The sequence below is a fragment of the Magnolia sinica genome, chromosome 11 (assembly GCF_029962835.1).
Source record: "Magnolia sinica isolate HGM2019 chromosome 11, MsV1, whole genome shotgun sequence".
In the NCBI taxonomy this organism is placed as follows: domain Eukaryota; kingdom Viridiplantae; phylum Streptophyta; class Magnoliopsida; order Magnoliales; family Magnoliaceae; genus Magnolia; species Magnolia sinica.
The window spans coordinates 17,687,117-17,706,637 of record NC_080583.1 but is presented as its reverse complement, the minus strand read 5'-3'; the positions used below and the strand labels follow the sequence as shown (position 1 = coordinate 17,706,637).

Below are 19,521 nucleotides of genomic sequence, written 5' to 3'. Positions count from 1 at the left end.
CTTCATTGTGAATTTCCTTCACTTCGCGGTGAATATTCTACACTTCGCGGTCAATTACATTTACTTCGCGGTGAATTTTCTTCACTTCGCGATGAATTTTACTCATTTCATGGTGAATTCCATTCAATTCATCTACTTCGGGGAGAATTTCCTTCACTTCGCGGTGAATTACTTTCACTTCATTCACTTCGCGGTGAATTTCATTCAATTCATCTACTTCGCAGTGAATTTCCTTCACTTCGCGGTCAATTTCATTCACTTCACGATGAATTTCCTTTATTTCGCGGTCAATTTCATTCACTTCACGGTAAATTCCATTCACTTCGTGGTGAATTTGCTTCACTTCGTGGTCAATTACATTCACTTCATTTACTTTGTGGTCAAATTCCTTCACTTCGCGGTGAATTTACTTCACTTCGCGGTCAATTCCCTTCAATTCGCGGTGAATTTCCTTCACTTTGCGATTAATTGCATTTAATTCATCTACTTCGTGGTGAATTTCCTTCACTTCACGGTCAATTCCATTCACTTCGCAGTGAATTTCATTCACTTCACGGTCAATTTCCTTCACTTCGTGGTCAATTTCCTTCACTTTATGGTGAATTTCCTTCACATCGCGGCTAATTCCATTGACTTCATTCACTTCGCGGTGAATTTCTTTCACTTCGCAATCAATTCCTTTCATTTTGCGGTCAATTTCAATGGTTACGGTTATAATCTGTAGCTATAGGGAACCCCAACTTTCAGAAATAACATTTCTGATAAAGAAGGGGCATTTTGGTCCAGTAAATGTGCATTCGTACAACAAGGGAGTAATCTTGGAAGGTAAGTTTGGAATTACTTAATAAGGTACTTAGCTTAAACGTAAGGACCACATTGGGAAAAAGCTCAAGTTTTATATCACATTGGAAACGGATTGGCTACTCTGCCTTCCCCTTGCTTGGTGGCTGGTGGTCGGTGCTTTGTGAGCCCTACCATGATGTATGTATTTCATCCATGAAGTTCATCCATTTTTCTAGATTATTTTAGGGATTGATCCCAAAAATGAGAGGGATATAAATCTCAGGTGGACCACACCACAGGAAAACAATAGTGATTGGATATCCAACATTAAAATCATCCTAAGGCCCACTGTACTGTTTATTTGACATCCAATCTGTTGATTAGGTCATAAAGACCTAGATGAAGGGAAAAAAATAAATATCAGCTTGATCCAAAACTTTTATGGGCCCCAAATTTTTTTTAATGATGGACACTCATTCAATACTGTTTACCTATAATGTGGTAGTTGAGTTTTTTATTTATCTCATTTTTGGATTCCTATGGTAAAATGATATATAAAAATAGATGGACGGCATGGATGAAACACATACATCATGGTGGGGCCCCAGAGCACCAAAGAGGGGAGTAGCCAATCCGTTTCCTATTATATTATGGTAGAATCCAGCCATCCAAACACGTCCAATCACGCCTTAAGTGACCTGCATCAATGTGGGTCCCACAGTCAGGGATACCCTTTCGTGTCGAGAATCATCTTCAATATAATTTCGGCACAGCTTGGAGCCAGTTATCTGGAAGCAAAATGGCAAGGTTGCAACCAATCTCTGTTTGCATACTCATAATGCTTTCATCTTACTATCCACGGCTAACAGTCTCTCAATCAACGGTCAGATATCTACCTGGCTTTTCCGGCCCTCTCCCCTTCCGTCTAGAGACCGGGTAAGCTGTAATCCTCCTTCCTTTGCCGATCATTGGAATGATCTCTTTCGCGCATCCAATGACTGCCATTCGAGATTATAAATGGTCAAATCATAGAAAATTGCATCTTTTAGCCGTTTCTAATCTTTCTATCTATAGCGTTTTTTTCTGGATCATTGATCTAAGCTTTTCTCAACCATCCGGAAATGGCTCTATGGATTGGAGGATTAGGAACTTCGACCTGGTGCAATTTTCAGGCATATACTAATCCGGCTTGTGGTTCAATAATTGGACGGTCCTGATCTATTTAAAAGTGGACCAATGCTCTTCGTATGGGGTTGTTGTAGGTACGTGGGTGTGGGGGATTTGGAAGAAAACCAGCTGTTTTACTACTTCGTGGAGTCTGAGAAGAGCCCCAAAGAGGACCCTCTTGTCCTGTGGCTCATTGGCGGCCCTGGCTGCTCAGGATGGAGTGCCCTGGTCTACGAAATTGGTATGTAATATCAAAGAATCACATGGCACGACACGACAAGTGAGCCCATCGGGTAGTGCTCATAACGATGTGTATTTGTCATCTAAGGGCCTTTTTGGATGCCTGTAACTTTTATAAAATGTAACAAAGTTACAAATTATTTTGTTACAGTTGGTGTTTGGGGGAGGAAAGTCATAGATAACTTTCTCTCAACCTGCGACTTTCTTACAAGAGAAAGAGGCGAAAATGATACAGGCACTTGAGTCATTTTTTAAGTTACCTGTATCTTTGATACACGTAACGGTTGGAAATTTTGAAATAAAATTTTTTGGAAAGAATTGCAACTTGCATTCAAGAGGCCTACCTACATTTAAAATTTGTGGAAATAATCGCAACTTCCCTCTCCAATGTCTCATCTCCCTATCTTAGTCTCATTCTCCTTCTCCCAGTCTCCTTCTCCCTCTCCGATCCAGCTTCAGTAGGGTTAGAAAACCCCTTTCTTTCTTTCCTTTTTTTTTTCTTTTCCCGTCAACCCTGACTGAGGCAGTTTGGCTAGAGGCGTGGGTAATATCCGATAGTTTGTGGGGTCCACCAACTTGTATTTGTTTTATCCATGCCGTCCATTCATTATTTTGGATTGTTTTAGGGCTTAATTCCTAAAATGAGGCATATATAAATCTCAGGTGGACCACACCAGACAAAATTGTAATGATTGAAAGTCCACCACTAAAGAACTCCTTGGGCCACTGTAATGTTTGTTTCACATCCAACCTGTTGATTAGGTCAGAAAGACCTGGATGAAGGGAACAAAACAAATATCAGTTTGATCCAAAACATTAGTCGCCCACCAAAAGTATTTAATGGTGGGCGTTCAATCAACATTGTTTCTAGTGATTTGGTCCACCTAAGATTTTGATGTACCTTATTTTTAGGCTGATGACTTAAAATGATCTAGAATAATGGATAGATGGTGTAGATAAAATAAATACATCATAGTGGGGCCCACATAACACGTTAGCAGCCCATGGACAGTAGTCAACTTAAAGTGACTACTATTGATGGTGCTATGTAGGCCCCACCATGATATATGTGTTATATCCATGACTTTCATCCATTTCTAATTATTATTTTAGGGAACATTTAACTCTCATGTGGACCACACCACATGAAATAGTGGTGACATAATGTATGAAATTTATATCAATGCCATTCCATTGTTCATTTTGTATAAGTGAGGCTTGTTGGTCGGTGCAACTTGTCCCCAAGTAGGTCCCAAATCTGTTGTAACATATGGTTTTTTAAACACTCTCAATTTCTATTTGCATTGAGATTCCTGCACGTTAGGTGTTTTGAAATTGAGTGCCCACTACATTGTTAACATATCCATTTTCAAATAGTTCAAAGTTCCATGTGCATCTAGATTCTTGCTTGTTGTCAAATGGTGAGAAATTGAGGGTACATCGAAGTGTTTAGATATCTGGTTTTAAACAGTCCCTTGATATTGGTCCATTTTAATAATGTCCCACTTTGAGATTTTAACTGCTAATGCAAAATTTGGTAGAAGCAGTTTCCCATGCTTGTGATTTCTCTTTAACTGATCCTTGCCAACAAGAGTCACTCCTGTGGGAAATTTTTGCTTGAATGTGTTACCTCAAGTGTTTTTTTTTTTTTTTTTTTTTAACTACATTATAAGCATTTCGAAAAGATGAGCCCACTTTTATGGCTCACCTGGTGATTTGTTTAGCCTAAGAATCAACCAAACTATTCATTTACATGGGTTTAATAAAATGGAATAATTTTTTCCAATCTTTTTTACGTGTTAATCTGATTTTTCAACAATTCCCTATTTCAAGCTCTACTTAACGTGAATATGTAACTTATTACTTGTAATAAAGTTACAAGTTATCCAAACACAAAAAGTAGGTTACCTGTAAGTAAGTTACAACTTACATCCAAACAGGATTACCTATAACTTTCTTTCACCTGTAAGTAAGTTACATGTAACCTTCTTACAACTTAAAAAAGTTACAGGCATCCAAATAGGCCCTAACCTGCTCACAAGTCGGAAAGGCATGAAAGAATTAAAAACACATATCACCTCCATACAAAACTTTTGTGGCTCTTAAAAAGCTTTCAACAATATTTATTTGATTCCAACTGTAGTTTAGATTTACTTTATTTATTTATTTTTATTTTATCATGTCGTAAAATGATTATGGATGACTGGCATGTATAGGACAAATAAAGGTGGGTGCTCTGTGGGCCCACCATGATGTATTTGTTTCATCCATGCTGTCCATAATTTTTTCTAGATCATTTTAGGGTATGAGACCAAAATTGAGGTATATCACAATATCAAGTGGACCACATTATAGGAAACAATGTTTAATGAACCTTGACCATTAAAAAACTTTTGAGGGCTATAAAAGTTTTGGATCAAGCTGATCTCTGTTTTTTTCCATTCATCTAGGTCCGTAGGACCTAATCAATAGATTGGATGTCAAATAAACAGTACACTGGGCCTTAAGAGGATTTTAATGGTGGATATCCGATCACTATTGTTTTCTTGTGGTGTGTTCCACCTGAGATATATATCCATCTTATTTTGGGATCAAGACATGAAATGATCTATAAAAATGGATGAACAAAATGGATAAAACACATACATCATGGTGGGGCTCATAGAGCACCGACCACCAGCGACCGAGTTAGTGTAAGGGGGAGTAGCCAATCCATTTCCAGGTGGCTTGGTGAAATTAGGCATGTAAGTAATATAATTACTATGATAAGTGGCTAAACAAATAAGCCATGATAGGTGATAGCGCAAAACTCAGTTAGATAATGCCACATAGGTGAAATGATGAGTGTGGTTAACACTCATAATTTGGAGGGATCTTTACATTGTGTGGTCTTGTATAAAGATCTGCCTTACCTAGATTCTTCTCTCTCTTTATTTATTTATTTATTTATTTATTTATTTTACGGTCTTGTATAAAGATTTGCCTTACCATCCTTTTATTTTTTTTAGTACGCATACTTAGTGGTGTACACGAGTCGATCCGAGTCGAACTGGGCTCAACCCGGCCCGGCCCGGTCACTAGCCACACCCAGCCCGAACCCGGCCCGACCCGGTCACCGGGCCAACATGTCCAACCCGAATTCGGCTCGGTCAGCAATCGGGCGAGTTCGGGCCAATTTCGGGCCTGCTCCATCTACAAAGGGATGGACGACATTCTCACTTCTCTGTCTCAAATGATTATGATAAAGATTTAGGATATTATATATATATATATATATATATATATATATATATATATATATATATATATATATATATATATATATATATATATATATATATATATCAGTGTATCAAATAGCGTTCGTAGCGAAGCGGTAGCGTACGCTACATAGCGTAGCATAGCGATTTCGCTACGTAGCGTTCGAAATAGCGTTTTTCCCCTGAAGCGTACGCTACAAGGGTCGTAGCGTACGCTACAGATATGTAGCGTGTAGCGTAGGTAGCGTACGCTACCTGTTTGGTATTTTTTTTTATTTTTTAGTGCAGGAAACAGTGGTGAACTCACACCACAAGCTAAACTTAAGTTAAAAAACAAAAAACGTAATTCTAAAGGACTTTAATCCCCAAACCGCAGCAGGCGACGCAGCTGCTCTCCCCACCCTTCCATTTAGAGACCCAAGATCTTCTCACAGGGTCAATTCGATGCTACCGATGCTGCTTCTCTCCCCACCCTTCAATGTTGTGGTCGAAAGTCAGCTGCCAGGAGCAAACCTACGCTGCTGACGTTGCTTGTCTCCCCACTTTTCAATCGTGAGTTGGAAAAACTACTTCCAGAGGCAAACCGATCGCTATGTAGCTTCAATATTTACAGTTTTCAGCGATTCAATCTCATCCTGAGACAAAAATAGGTATGCTCCTTCCTTTTTTTTTGAATTTTTTCAATGTACAATGAAAATAACTTGGTATTTTCAATTTTTTCCTCATTTTTTCCCTTTTAAAATGCTAGTTACTGTTGGTTTGGTGTTCTTTATAATTTTTTTTCTGTGGTATGGCCCACGTGGGCCCCGCTGAGGTGCGTGAAGGGGTGGGATGTGTGTTATTTTCTATGATGTGGCACACGTGGGGCCTACTGAGGTGTGTGAAGGGGTGGGATGTGCATTATTTTCAATGGTGTGGCCCACGTGGGGCCCACTGAGGTGCGTGAAGGGGTGGATTTGCATTATTTTCTATGGTGGGCCCACTATATAATATTTATCATATATAATATTTAAAAATTTAAAAATAGAAGTATTGTGTAGCTTACGCTACACGCTACACTATTTCGCTACACGTTACGGAGGGTTGAACGCTACGCTACACGCTACCACTATTTAAAACACTGATATATACATATATATATATATATATATATATATATATATATACGGCCGAGTTTGGCCGAACTAGGATATGTTTGAACTCGGCCCGAACTCAGTTCCGGGTCGGGCCAAGTCAATCTTTTTCGGGCCGAGTCGAGTGAGTTAACCGGGCTAGCCCGGTTTGTGTACAGCCCTACGCATACTCACACCGAGAGGAGTACCCGAACACATGACCTCATGTTAAAACTCTTGTAAGTATACAATTGAGCATAAGGTGGCAAGCGCCCAACTTTATAAAATATGAGGGAAATTATTCTAACAAGTGTTTTAGCAAAGATACTAGTGAGTTGATCCTTGGAAGGAAGATGTGCAGTACAACACTAATAACCACCAAAAGGTGCCGAGCAGGTGTTACCCAGGCCCACCTTGATGATGTGTTGTATATCCACGTCATCCATCCATTTCTCCATCTGATTTTAGGTCGTGATCCTAAAAATTAAGTACATTGAAATCTCAGGTAGACCACACTACAGGAAACGGTGGTGATTGAGTGTCTTACCATTAAAAATTTCAAAGGGTCCATCGTAAAGTTTTTCACAATGTTTGTTTCCCATCCAACCCGTTGATAATGTAAAAAAGACATGGATAAAGGGAAAATAAAATTCAAAGATCAGCTTGATGCAAAACTTTTGTGGCTCATAAAAAGTTTTTAATAGTCATTCATTACTGTTTCCAGTAGAATGGTCCACCTAAGATTTGTAGACGTTCAGTTCACACTGTTTCGGGTGGTGTGGACCACTTGAGATTTGGATATGCTCCATTTTTGGGCTAAAGCCCTAAAATTATCTGATAAAAGGGATGGACGGAGTGGATAAAATCTGTGAATGACAGTGGGCTCCACAGAGTTTACACAGCATGCTTATTGTATACTCAGTATGCAATCCGCTTCCGATCCAAGCGGCAAGGATGGGGGCCCATCCGCCAAGTGTGAATGGAATCACGATGAATAGTTTGAATTGTGTAAAGGCCAGCCAAATGGGGCCCACAAGCATGGAAAGCTTGATGGTTAAATGTGGGCCCCACAAGGCAATTTGGCCACAATGGATAGGTGTCCGCACTTGAAAATGAGGATGAAGAACGAGGTCAGCAACCTAGATCGACCAAGAGAGCGAGCCACTATCCTATTTGGGGGTCAATATATATGAAAGAATCAAAAGTGGGTGCCAAATCGTTGGTTGCATGTGAGAGAAAGATGGTTCCCGCACGTGGAATCAAGAATTAGGAATGCTTCTAATGGGTTGGGTCGAATCAAAAAGTTGGCCATGGAGACAGGTGGAACCAGCCATCCCAAACCCCCTGAAATCACCATTTGAGAATCCACCTTCAAAATGCCTTCTCCACGACCCGTTCACCGCCAAAAGCGCATCACAATAATCCCCACCAAAGCTCATTAACATTCACATTGAAACCCATCATGAACCCACCACCATGAAACCCTATGGAAGCCCACAGAGAAAAAGAAATGGGGAATGTTGTGGGTAAAATTGGACTGATCGAATGACTCCAATAAGATAACGGCAACAGCTCGGATGAGAAGTCCGGAAAGAAATTGACCCTAGATACCAACGTTAACCCTCATGAACAACCCAAGTGCAAGGAATGGTAACCTTGGTCGCCTGGTCAACCTTTCCCTAACGCAACCAAGGGGATATTATGGACATTGACCAAATCGCAAAGTCGACCCTAACCTTTGCTACCGATCTAAGTGGCGACCAAAAGCTAGTCACAACTACAAGCACTCACCTTGGCTGCCGAGCTGAGGCCTCACATCGACCATGGAGATCAACTTCACCTCCCGACCTCGGAGGGTGGCCTCAGATATTAGCCTCTGAGGTCAGCTTCGACCTGGCCGTCAACCTCGGCCTCCTCGGATAACAATCACTAAGTGATCCCTTCCATGTACGGCAAGGGTTACCTCCTCAAGATTTTCGCTGAAGATCCTACCCAGATAATCATGACATATTCGGAAGATGATCCCTTCAGAGATATGTACCTGCCTAATGAAGGCATTGCCATATAATTAAGAGTTACCAAGAGATCAGAAATATAGACTTAACCTATGGGAAAGGTAGGCACAAAAACCCTAACGCGACTAGACCTAGAGTGTTTATTCTAACTTAGGCATTGGATGGTCCCCGGTTAGAACTAAGCCCCCCATTGCTATTTAGTTTTCCAAGTACACGACAGTCTAACAAGGATGATCAAATTTTAACATCAATAGTTTGGCGCCGTCTGTGGGAATCGACAGTAAGGTCATCAAAGGACATACCTTGACAACAATGGCAAAAGGAAGAAAAAGGGCCTTGGCTATTATCGCTGCATAAGCTCCCGCACCAGCAGAGCAGCCTATAGTTCCCTAGGATCCTCCCTCATAACATCAAACCGACTCTACTCCTGCGATGCCCTTGCGGAGGTCTCACAGCCGGAGAAGTCGACTCGTCTCCTTAAAAAATTAGGTCAAGGCCTTAACCGACAATATAAACAGCATAATGTGCATATTGGAAAGGTAGAATTCGCCTCCCGACCATGGAGTAGAAGCGGGCGTAACAACTGAGCTATCTCGATCTCCTTAAGTACCTGATGAATCGCACATTGTCAAGTAGCGACCAGGGCAAGATAGCCATGCACCCACACACACCATGGGAACCACCACACTCACTAACTCTGACCTATGTCATACGTTGGAGAAAAGAAAGCGCGGAAAAGCTCCCGAAGTGATAGCAAAGAATGAGGTCCCGTGGGAAGCCGAGCTCAAGGAGATCCAAGGACAACTCGGTGACATTCAACAAGCGTACCGCGCTCGAATTCTAACATCAGTTGAGGCCATGTTGGAGGAGATGGAACCACTGTTTACCGACGACATCATGAGATCTCAACTTCCGTTGAGATTCTGGATGCCTCAGATCACACCATACTCTTAAGCCGGAGATCTAGCCGAGCACCTGGAATCCTTCAGGGCATAGGTGGAGTTACGTGGTTCCTCTAGCTTAGTGATGTGTCGGGCGTTCTCCTTGACCTTGTCAGGAGTAGCACGAAAGTATTATGGGTAGTTGAAACCAAAGTCAATTAGCTCCTTCGCTCAGCTCAGTAAAACCTTCATCACGCAGTTTATTGGAGGGAAAGTTAGAAGGAAGCTAGCGACCCACTTCCTCACTGTTACCCAAAGGGAGGACGAGCTACTGAAAGACTACATTATTCGTTTCAATGAGGAAGCACTACGGGTGGATGGCTAGTCCACAAGATAGCTCTGGCCACCATGATATTAAGCCTACGAGAGGGTAAGTTCCTCTTCTCAATCTGCAAGAGCCCTCTAACCACTTTGGCCGATCTCCTTAACCGAGCGCAGAAGTACTCTAATGTTGATGAACTCTTTAGCTCGTAGAAAGCTACTCGGAGTGCTGGAAGCTCGGCTAAGGATATAAAGCGCAAGGAGGAGCTGCCACCCATTATCACTAGCAAGAAGAGAAGAGACAACGACCCGAACAGAAGCTCGTGCCCTAATCGGCTACAGGAGAGCAAGTTTCGCACCTATACCTCATTAAATGCTACTCCCTAGCAAGTTCTTTTGGAAGTTCGCGACAAAAAGGATCCTGAACTAGCCAAGCGAAATGAAGGTCGATCCTAAAAAAGAGACGAGAGGAAGTATTGCCGTCCACCGCAACCACTGCCATACTATTGCTGATTGCTTTGATCTCAAGGAAGAAATCAAATCCCTCATTCGGGGCAGACATCTGTGGGAGTAAATTCATAGAAGAAGGGATGAGCAATCGAACATGAGGGACGAATAATAAGGTGATAGAAACAACAACGAAGTGACAAGTGAGATATGCACAATCTTCAGAGGACCCGTAGGGGGCGGAGACTCAAATAGAGCTCGCAGGGCTCATGCTTTGAGCATCAGTAGTAACAACACAGAGCATCATATTCATCTCACAAGTAACGTTGTGAAAGAGCAGAAGTTGATTCCTTGTAGCTTAACCTTTACCGAGGAGGATGCCTGAGGAATCCATCACCCACACGATGATGCCTTGGTGGTGACCATGACAGTGGCCAACCATAAGGTGCACCATATATTGATGGACACCGACAGCTTGACAACACCCTCTTCGCTACTACCTTCGACAAGATGGGGATCAGGAGATCCCGACTATGTCCCATCCGAACTCCCCTTCTTGGATTTGCAGGAGATAAGGTCAAATCCGAAGGAAGTATATTGTTGCTCGAGACTACAGGAGAGGGTCACAACTAGACTACCGTGATGATTGACTTCCTCATAGTTGACTGTCCCTTTATCTACAATATCATTTCGGGACGACCATCCCTCAAAATCATGCGAATAACAGTGTCTACCTATCATCTTTCAATGAAGTTCCCGACCGAGCATGGAATTGATCAAGTTAGAGGCGATCAACACGATGTCTGACAGTGCTATTCAACGGCATTAAGGACAAAAGCACGACAACATACGATGACTATCACCTCCATCGATCCTCGAGAAGAATCAGTTGAAAGAGAGTCTCTTGTGGAAGACCTAGTGGTTGTACCCCTTTGCGAGACCAACCCAACTCGCATGATTCAAGTTGGTTCATTGCCAGCCCCAGAACAGCATGAGGAGATCATCAGCCTACTAAAGTGACACACCGACATCTTTGCATGGTCCCACCAGGACATACCCGACATCAAACCATAGGTAATTGTTCACAGATTGAACGTTAACCCTGACCATCGACCAACGTCAACCCCAATCACCGACTAGTGAGGTAGAAACGACGAGCATTCGAACCAGAATGGTACGCCATCATTAGAAAAGAGGTTAGCAAGCTCCTAGAGGCTAGATTTATTGAAGAAATCTACTACCCTAATTGGATAGAAAATGTTGTGCTAGTAAAGAAATTGAATAGAAAATGGCGAGTTTGTGTTGACTACACAAACTTAAATAAGGCGTGCCCTAAAGACAGTTTCCCTTTCCCAAGAATTGATCAGCTGGTCGACAGAACAGTGGGACACGAGCTCCTCAGCTTCATGGATGCTTACTCAAGTTACAACCAGATCGACATGCATGCGCACGACAAGCAGAAAATGACTTTCATCACCGACAAAGTACTCTACTGCTACTAGGTCATGCCTTTCAGGTGGAAGAACGCTAGAGCAACGTATCAACACCTCGTCAACAAGATGTTCACCAAGTAGATCGGACACTCTATGGTGGTTTATATTGACAACATGCTAATCAAGAGCATTAGGATGGTAGACCACGTGACTAACTTCGAAGAGATGGTCACCATCCTGAGGAAGTACCAGATGAAGCTAAACTAGAGCAAATGTGCCTTCGGGGTAAGATCGGGAAAGTTCCTCGACTTCATAGTCAACCAAAGGGGAGTTGAAGCAAATCCTGATAAGATTTAAGCACTACTGAACATGAGCTCGCCCAAAACTACAAAGAAAATTCAATGCCTCATAAGCAGAATAGCGGCCCTCAACAGGTTTGTCTTCAGAGTAATAGATAAGTGCTTGCTATTCTTCTAGCAATTAAAGGGCAAGATGAAGCCAAAATTGGATGAGGACTGTGAACAAGCCTTCCAACAACTCCAACAGTACTTGGGGTCGCCCCCAATACTTTCAAAGCCTGAGCAGGGAGAACATCTGCTACTCTACTTGGTCGTTTTAGCTGCAGCAGTTAGCTCGGCCTTGATATAAGAGGTCAAAGGCAAGCAACTTCATGTCTACTATGTCAGTAAGGCACTGGTCCAAGCTGAGACCAGATACCCTGATATGGTGAAGCTTGTGCTAGCCTTGATCTTGTCATCGCAACGCCTCCACCCTTACTTCCAGCCCACACCATTGTAGTCCCGACCAATTAGCCCCAACGTCAAGTGCTCCAAAAACTCGAAGATTGACAAAGTGGGTGATTGAGCTTAGCGAGTTCAATATTGAGTACAGACCTCGATTTGCTATCAAGGGCCAGGCAGTAACCAACTTTATTGCAGAGTTCACTAATACCATGCTCCCCCTAAAGAAGCTAAAAATGAGGAGGAAACCGACTTACAAGAGTAGACCCTTAACATTAATGGGTCTTCCAATTCAAAAGGCAATGGAGTAGGAACAATCCTTGTCGCACCCAATCAAACCTGCACATAGTAAGCTCTAAGATTTGGGTTCTCGATATCCAACAACATGGCAGAGTATGAGGCACTCCTATATTGGCTCAGGCTGGTGAAAGCGATGGGAACCCAAACCTTAAAAGTCCACGGCGATTCCTAGCTCATCGTCAACCAAGTTGCTGATGAGTACCAGGCGTAGGGTGAGAAAATGATCACCTATCTCCAGAAGACGAGAGAACTTATCAGCAAATTCAGTAAGTGTCAAGTCACCTTAGTTCCCCTAATAGAAAATTCTCGAGCAGATGCTCTGACAAAACTAGCTGCAACAGCCGACAAAGACATTGCCAAATCAATCTTGATTGAGTTCTTATTTGAACCTAGCATCGACCAACTGAACTGAGAAGCATTTCCTGTCATCATGACACCGTGCTAGATGGACCCAATCATAGGATACCTCAAGCATAGAGAATTCAAAGTAGAGTACCTCGGTACACTATGATAGGGGCTGTCCTCTACAAAAGATGATTTTCCTTACCATACTTGAGGTTCCTCCGCCCCAACGAAGCCAAATATGTACTCAGGGAGATCCACGAAGGAGTCTGTGGTAATCACTTGGGCAAAAGAGAATTCGCCCATAAAGTGATTCTATAGGGGTACTACTGGCCGACCATCCATGAGGATGCCAAGAAGTATGTAAGGAAGTGCGACAAATGCCAACGATTCACTACGATGCCCCGACAGCCATCCGAGCGGCTGACCCCTATGACCACCCCCTGCCCATTCACCCAATGGGGGATCAACATCATAGGACCACTACCGATGGGCAGAGGTCATAATATTATTGGCTACTCTCCGCATCGTCAGGAAAAGACTCACCATACACTTCCATCTAGGGGAGGCTCCAGTTGAAATACTGTTAGAGGCATTAGAAGGGCCACCGAAATGGTATTTGGATCTAACAAACTCCACCCAAAGGGAGTTCCCCTTACCAAATTTAATAGATCACGCCATTTTAAGATGGAGAGCGCCCATCACGTCCTTGAAATTCCTGATCCCGAGGCCCCCCTCATCTCTTGGAGAAGTGATGTCTACCCATTTCTTCTAATGTAATTTCCTCTTGCCATCCCTCCAACCCTAAAAGAAGTTAGCAAATGAAATTTCCAGATTGTGCAACGCTATCTTTGGAATGACTGTGGCTGCCAGAGAGTGGACCGGGATCCTGATCAGGATTGACGAGATGAGAGTGAGTCTACCAGCCTGGGAGAGTAGTTTGGCATTCCAACCATGAACCTTGGCAATCATTTTGTCTAGTAGGGGCTTGAAAAGGCTACAAAGAATCCTTCCTTTGACAATTGGGACTCCTAGATAGGAGAAGCTAGTAGCTGATTTCTGAAGACCAAGAATCCCCTCAATTCTCCTAATCCTGACAGAAGATAGATTGGAAGAGCAGTGAAAGGAACATTTACCCAAGTTTATGCGTTGACCTAATATCGCCTGAAAATTAGGGAGAAAGGACCGGACCTCGACTTGCGATCCATGGGAACCATTCAGAAATAATAGCGTGTCATCTGCATAGAGCAGATGAGGGACCATCTTGCATCCTTGTTTCAACTTGAATGGCGAGCACAGCCCATTAGTAACTAGCTTGGAGAAACCCCTACTGAGAACTTCAACTGCAAGAATGAATAGGCTACGAGAAAGAGGGTCACCTTGCCTCAGCCCTCTAGTGGATTGGAAGAACCCGCAAGAGGCGCCGTTGATGAGAACTGAAAACCAACAACTGCTCCAACAGGATTCCACCATCTGAACCCATGAGGAACAAAAATCAAACTTAAGGAATCATTTCAGGAAACCCTATTCAATTCTATCAGAGGCCTTTTCCATGTCGATCTTCAAAACAAGGTTCCCTCCTTGCACCTTTCGGTCAATGTCTCTAAAGAGTTCGTGATAAAGGGCTATATTTTCAGCAATGGACTGACCTTTAACAAAGACCCCTTGTTTGGAAGAAATCGGCTTTGGGAGTAGAGAGCTGAGCCGGACGACAATAACCTTGACGAAGATCTTCTAGATGACGTTGCAAAGGCTAATCAGCTTGAAATCAACGAAGGATTTGGGCCCTGACGCTTTAGGAATCAGACAAATCAACATGGCTAGGAAGGCCCGAGGTAGGCAGCCCCTTGGAAAAAATCCACTACAGCTTTGTGAATATCAGCCCCCACCGTGTCCTAACATCCAATAAAGAATGCCCCAGACATCCCATCAGGCCCGGGGGCCCCATCTTTAGGGAGAGCAAAAATTGCATCCATAACTTCATCAAAGGATGGGGGCCGCATGAGGTGGACGTTGTCTTAGGCGGAGACCAAAGAAGGGATGCAATCTAGTAGCCCGGCAGGATCCAAGATTTCAGAAGGGAGATGCAAGGAAAGAATGCCTTTAAAATATGCCACTGCTTCAGACTTGATAACTTATGGATCAGAAGTGAACTCACCAAAAGCAAGCTGAATCTCTTGCAGATAGGCCCTTCTAACTCTGTCAGTAGCTAAGAGGTGAAAAAATTTTGTGTTCCTATCCCCTTTGATAAGCCACTTGTTGCGGGCCTTTTGTTTCCAGAAGATTTCTTCAGCCAATACCATATTTGCTATCTTCATTCTTGATCCAGTTAACTCTGCAAGGGTGACACCAGAAGAGGAGGATTGGGCGAGGGCCTTTAACGTGTTCAGCTCCTGTTCAGCTGATTTGAGGTTTTGAAACACATTACCAAAAACATTCTTGTTCCAGATTTTTAGCCGGGACTTGATAGCCTTGATTTTTAGGAATAGATTTAAGATAGGCTGGTCAGACATTTGAGGACCCCAGGCATCAGCAATGAGCTGGGACAAGGACCCATCCATCAGCCACATCCACTAAAAGTAGAAAGGCCTCGACATAGATGGAGCAGGGGAAGGAAAGGATAAAAGTAGCGGAGAGTGGTTGGAGTTCATCCTGGGGAGATAAGTGACTTGGAATCCGGAGAATGTTTGAATCCACTCTGCATTACAGAGAATCCTATCCAACCTCGCCCACATCCTCAGCCCACCCGCACGGTTGTTGCACCAAGAACTCCTATGGCCTCTAGCTCACACCCACCATCATCTCCATTGAAAGAGGCTCTTGGCCAACCTACACCACCTTCAGACCTTCACCTCTCGATTGTTCTTTGTAAAGGAATTTGAAGTTGCTCCCTCCTCTCACTTTCTAATTTTATATCGTACTACCGCTTGCTTCCCTCTACATGTACTTCTGTCATGTCCTTGTCTAAGGTGGTTATTTCCACATCCCATTATGAGGGATTAACTCATCTTGGTTGGTAAAAAGCTATGGAAGATGAAATTACTACTATGCATCAGACTAGCACTTGGACACCTAGTTCCATTACCTCGCAGCAAAAGGACTTTAAGTTGTCGACATGTTTTCTCCAAAAAAAAAACTTATCTGATGGGTCTCTTAAACATCTAAAAGCAAGACTCATGGCAAAAGACTATACTCAAACATATGGCTTAAACTATGAAAAAGCCTTTTCACCAGTCACTAAGCTAAACTCTATTCGAGAATTAATTTCTCTAGCCATAAATAGTTCTTGGCCATTATATCAACTAGATGTCAAAAAAAAAAACTTTCTTGCATGACGAACTAATTAAGTCTAAATGGAGCAACCAACAAGCTTTGTTTCTTAGGAGGAGAACGGGAAAGTGTGCATACTTAAGAAATCCATACGTGGATTGAAGCAATCTCCGAGGTATTGGTTTAATAAGTTCTACTGAGTCTTAGTAAAATTTGACTTAACAGATATCACATAAACCATTCCATGTTCATAAAACAAATTTCCAAAGGAATGGTGTCATTGACTGTCTCTGTAGATGATATAATTATCACAAGAAGAGATGCTAACGGTATAACTGAAGTCAAGCAGTATATACGAAATCAATTCCAAACCAAAGATCATGACAACCTAAGATATTTTATATGAATTGAAGTGGCCTAATCAGCCACAAGGATAAACCTGTTCTAGAGAAAATATGTGTAAGACCTATTAAAAGAAATTAGTCTCTTGGAATTTAAGTTGTTCAATACCCCAATGGATCCGAACAACAAACCTTTCAATGATCAAGGTGAACCATTTGGAGACCTAGAAAAATATAAAAAACTAGTTGGAAAACTTATCTACTTAATTGTTACTCCACTAGACTTTTTTTTTTAACAGCTGGAGTGTTGAGTAGATTCAGGCATTAACCCAAAGTCCATAGTTAGGAAGCTGTCACCTGAATCCTTTGATACCCAAAGGAAGATCTTGGGGATGGCCTTTTCTATAAATCTCATTGGCACCTCAAAATTGAATCTTATATTGATGATGATTAGGTAGGTTCCATTACAGACTGAAAGTCCACATCTAGATATTGTACCTTCATTAGGGAAAACTTAATAACTTGGAAAAGCAAGAAACAAATAGTTGTCGCTAGGTCTAGCGTTGAAGCCAAATACATGGCGATTGGTCATGTGGTTGTGAGTCGTTGTGGATATGATCACTCCTAAAGGAACTTCAACTCTTCAATAAAGAACCACTGATTCTATACTATGATACTTAAGTAGCATCACGCATAGCCATAAATCTAGTTTTCGTAAGTATAGGAATTATATAGAGGTGGATTGCCACTTCATCAGAGAGAAGATTACATTCAAAGAAGTAATCACCTAATTTGTACCATCCAAGGCCCAGTAAGTCGACATATTAAAAAAAATTCTGCCTCATCCATAAGGATCCTTTATCGATGGTAAGCCGGGCATAATTGATACATATGTCACAGCTTGAGGGGGAGTGTTAAAAGGCTTTTCTCTACATAATTGAATAAGTCTAGTAGTGAGTTGAACATGTTGAAAGATAATAGGCTTAACCCTTGTTAATTAGGCCCAGTCATAAATGGGCCATGTACACCAATTGGTGTATTATAAAACTTTAGGGTTTGTGAGAAACAAACCACAACTCTTTCTCGCATGTTTTCTTCTTCATCTCTCTCTCTCTCTCCTCTGTAATTCTCTTCTTCACCTTCATACCGTTTCTCTCTCCTTTATATCAGAGTATAATATGATTGGTTTATATTGCATAACAGATATTCTTATTGATTTGTGTATGTGGTCTTAAGATATCATGTCATTGTAGGTCCTTATCCTGCTTCAGAGTGTACATCACGAATGAATACACTCTTTATATCTTCAAAAGCCTACTCTTCTTTCCCTTTGTCCTCATAATTTCACCCTCCTTTTCAGAATTTGATCAATCCTCACTTGCCTACCCTAAGTTAGTGGATAGGTTAGTTATCTACCTAAGGACACTGGTTAGATTGATGCCTATGTTAATAACACCTGCAATAATTAAAAGTTAGGTTGGAGTATGTGGGTTTTAGGACGTGTTTTTGGTGTTGAGTGCTCCTACATGTTGCCTAGCTTGTTTACTCCCTGAATCTCGGTTCACGACAATGGAAGGTTGAGAATGTTACTTGATAGGCCCTTTGTTTTGAGCTTGCATCATCACCTATTTGAGTTCAGTAGTGGTCCTCCTCACTACATGGCTTCTCATGATAGGTAAGTTTAATTGTTTCTACTCTTGTTGCCAACTTCAAAACCACATTTAGAGTACTGCAAATGGGTTGCAACATGACACGATCTTATATAGCCATGTGCAGTCCGCCTGTGAACCTTGTTACTTGTTGTAAATCAAGTCATTATATAAGTGGTAAAATTCTTCTGTATAGTCCTTCACCTTAATGCTTCCTTGGCCGCAATTTTAGTATTGCTTGGAACAATGCCTGATCGTAGTTTATTGGTAGGAATTGCATTTACATTAATTTATTCATTCTTGGCTAGGTTCATATTGGTGCTTTCGATTATTGAGTTCACGAGAGTTGGAGTTTCTCCACCATGCTAACACACTGCGTTAAACTTGTATGCTATAAGCTTTACTTTGAATTTTGATATAATTGAAAAATCATTCTACTTTAGCAAACTTGTCGAGGAAACACTCAATGTGAAGATATCAATCGAAGGATGAGAGATCTACAATAAGTCAGTAGTCCTAATCTTGTCCTGTAAGCCCCATATCCTATACCGTACTATTCCGTAAACTTCCGCGGTCTTCCCGGTCGAATTCCGACAACCTTCGATCCTTAACCAGTATTTGCGCGCAACCCTGATTCACATGCCGTCAACCCGAGTCAACTCAACCCAAGACTTATACCCTAGCGACCGCGCCGTCGCCGCGGTTCTGATGCCGCGTCTCGCGCGCTGATCCGATATTCTGGCCAGGAGATGCGGGCCATCGCTCTGTGCGAAGAAACGCGGCGCGTGCAAATCCCAAGAGAATCCCTACGAGATGTCACCTCAATCAATCAATCAATCAATCCCATCATGTCAAGTACATGTCAAGTACACATCACCTCTCACCCTTCCCCAAGCAACCCCCAAAGTCAAAAAGGTTCTTACACACCCATACTTCTCTTACACCATTTACCACAAAAGTTAAAAAGTCCCTTACACATCCATCACCACCACATCCATCACCCATCCCTCTCTTTACTTACAACTCTCTCTCGTTTCTCAAAGTCATTCCAAGCAACCAAGAGCCTCACGTCCAAGCATTTTCTAACCTCCATGAGAGGATTTTGTGTGGCCCGCCTTTCCTACCCTTTCATCTCTCATCTCAACCATCCAAACCTCATCCCCTCCCTTGGAATCAAAGCTAAGGAGCTAAGGAAGCCTAGGGTGCAAGAAGAAGTCGGT

General features: G+C 42.3%; 1 protein-coding gene across 10 annotated transcripts in view; it reads left to right on the top strand.

Moving 5' to 3' along the window:
- The first annotated feature begins 1,474 nt into the window (after positions 1-1,474).
- LOC131218887 (serine carboxypeptidase-like 17) overlaps positions 1,475-19,521 on the top strand; it is a 114,144-nt gene continuing 96,097 nt past the window's right edge. For all 10 annotated transcript variants that reach the window (XR_009157893.1, XM_058213767.1, XM_058213763.1 and 7 more), the window contains exons 1-2: positions 1,475-1,719; positions 2,046-2,191. Coding sequence is in view for 9 of the 10 variants with exons in the window: in XM_058213767.1 (XP_058069750.1) it covers positions 1,490-1,719; positions 2,046-2,191 (376 nt within the window). In the remaining variant the exon portion in view is untranslated. The remainder of the gene's footprint in view (positions 1,720-2,045; positions 2,192-19,521) is intronic.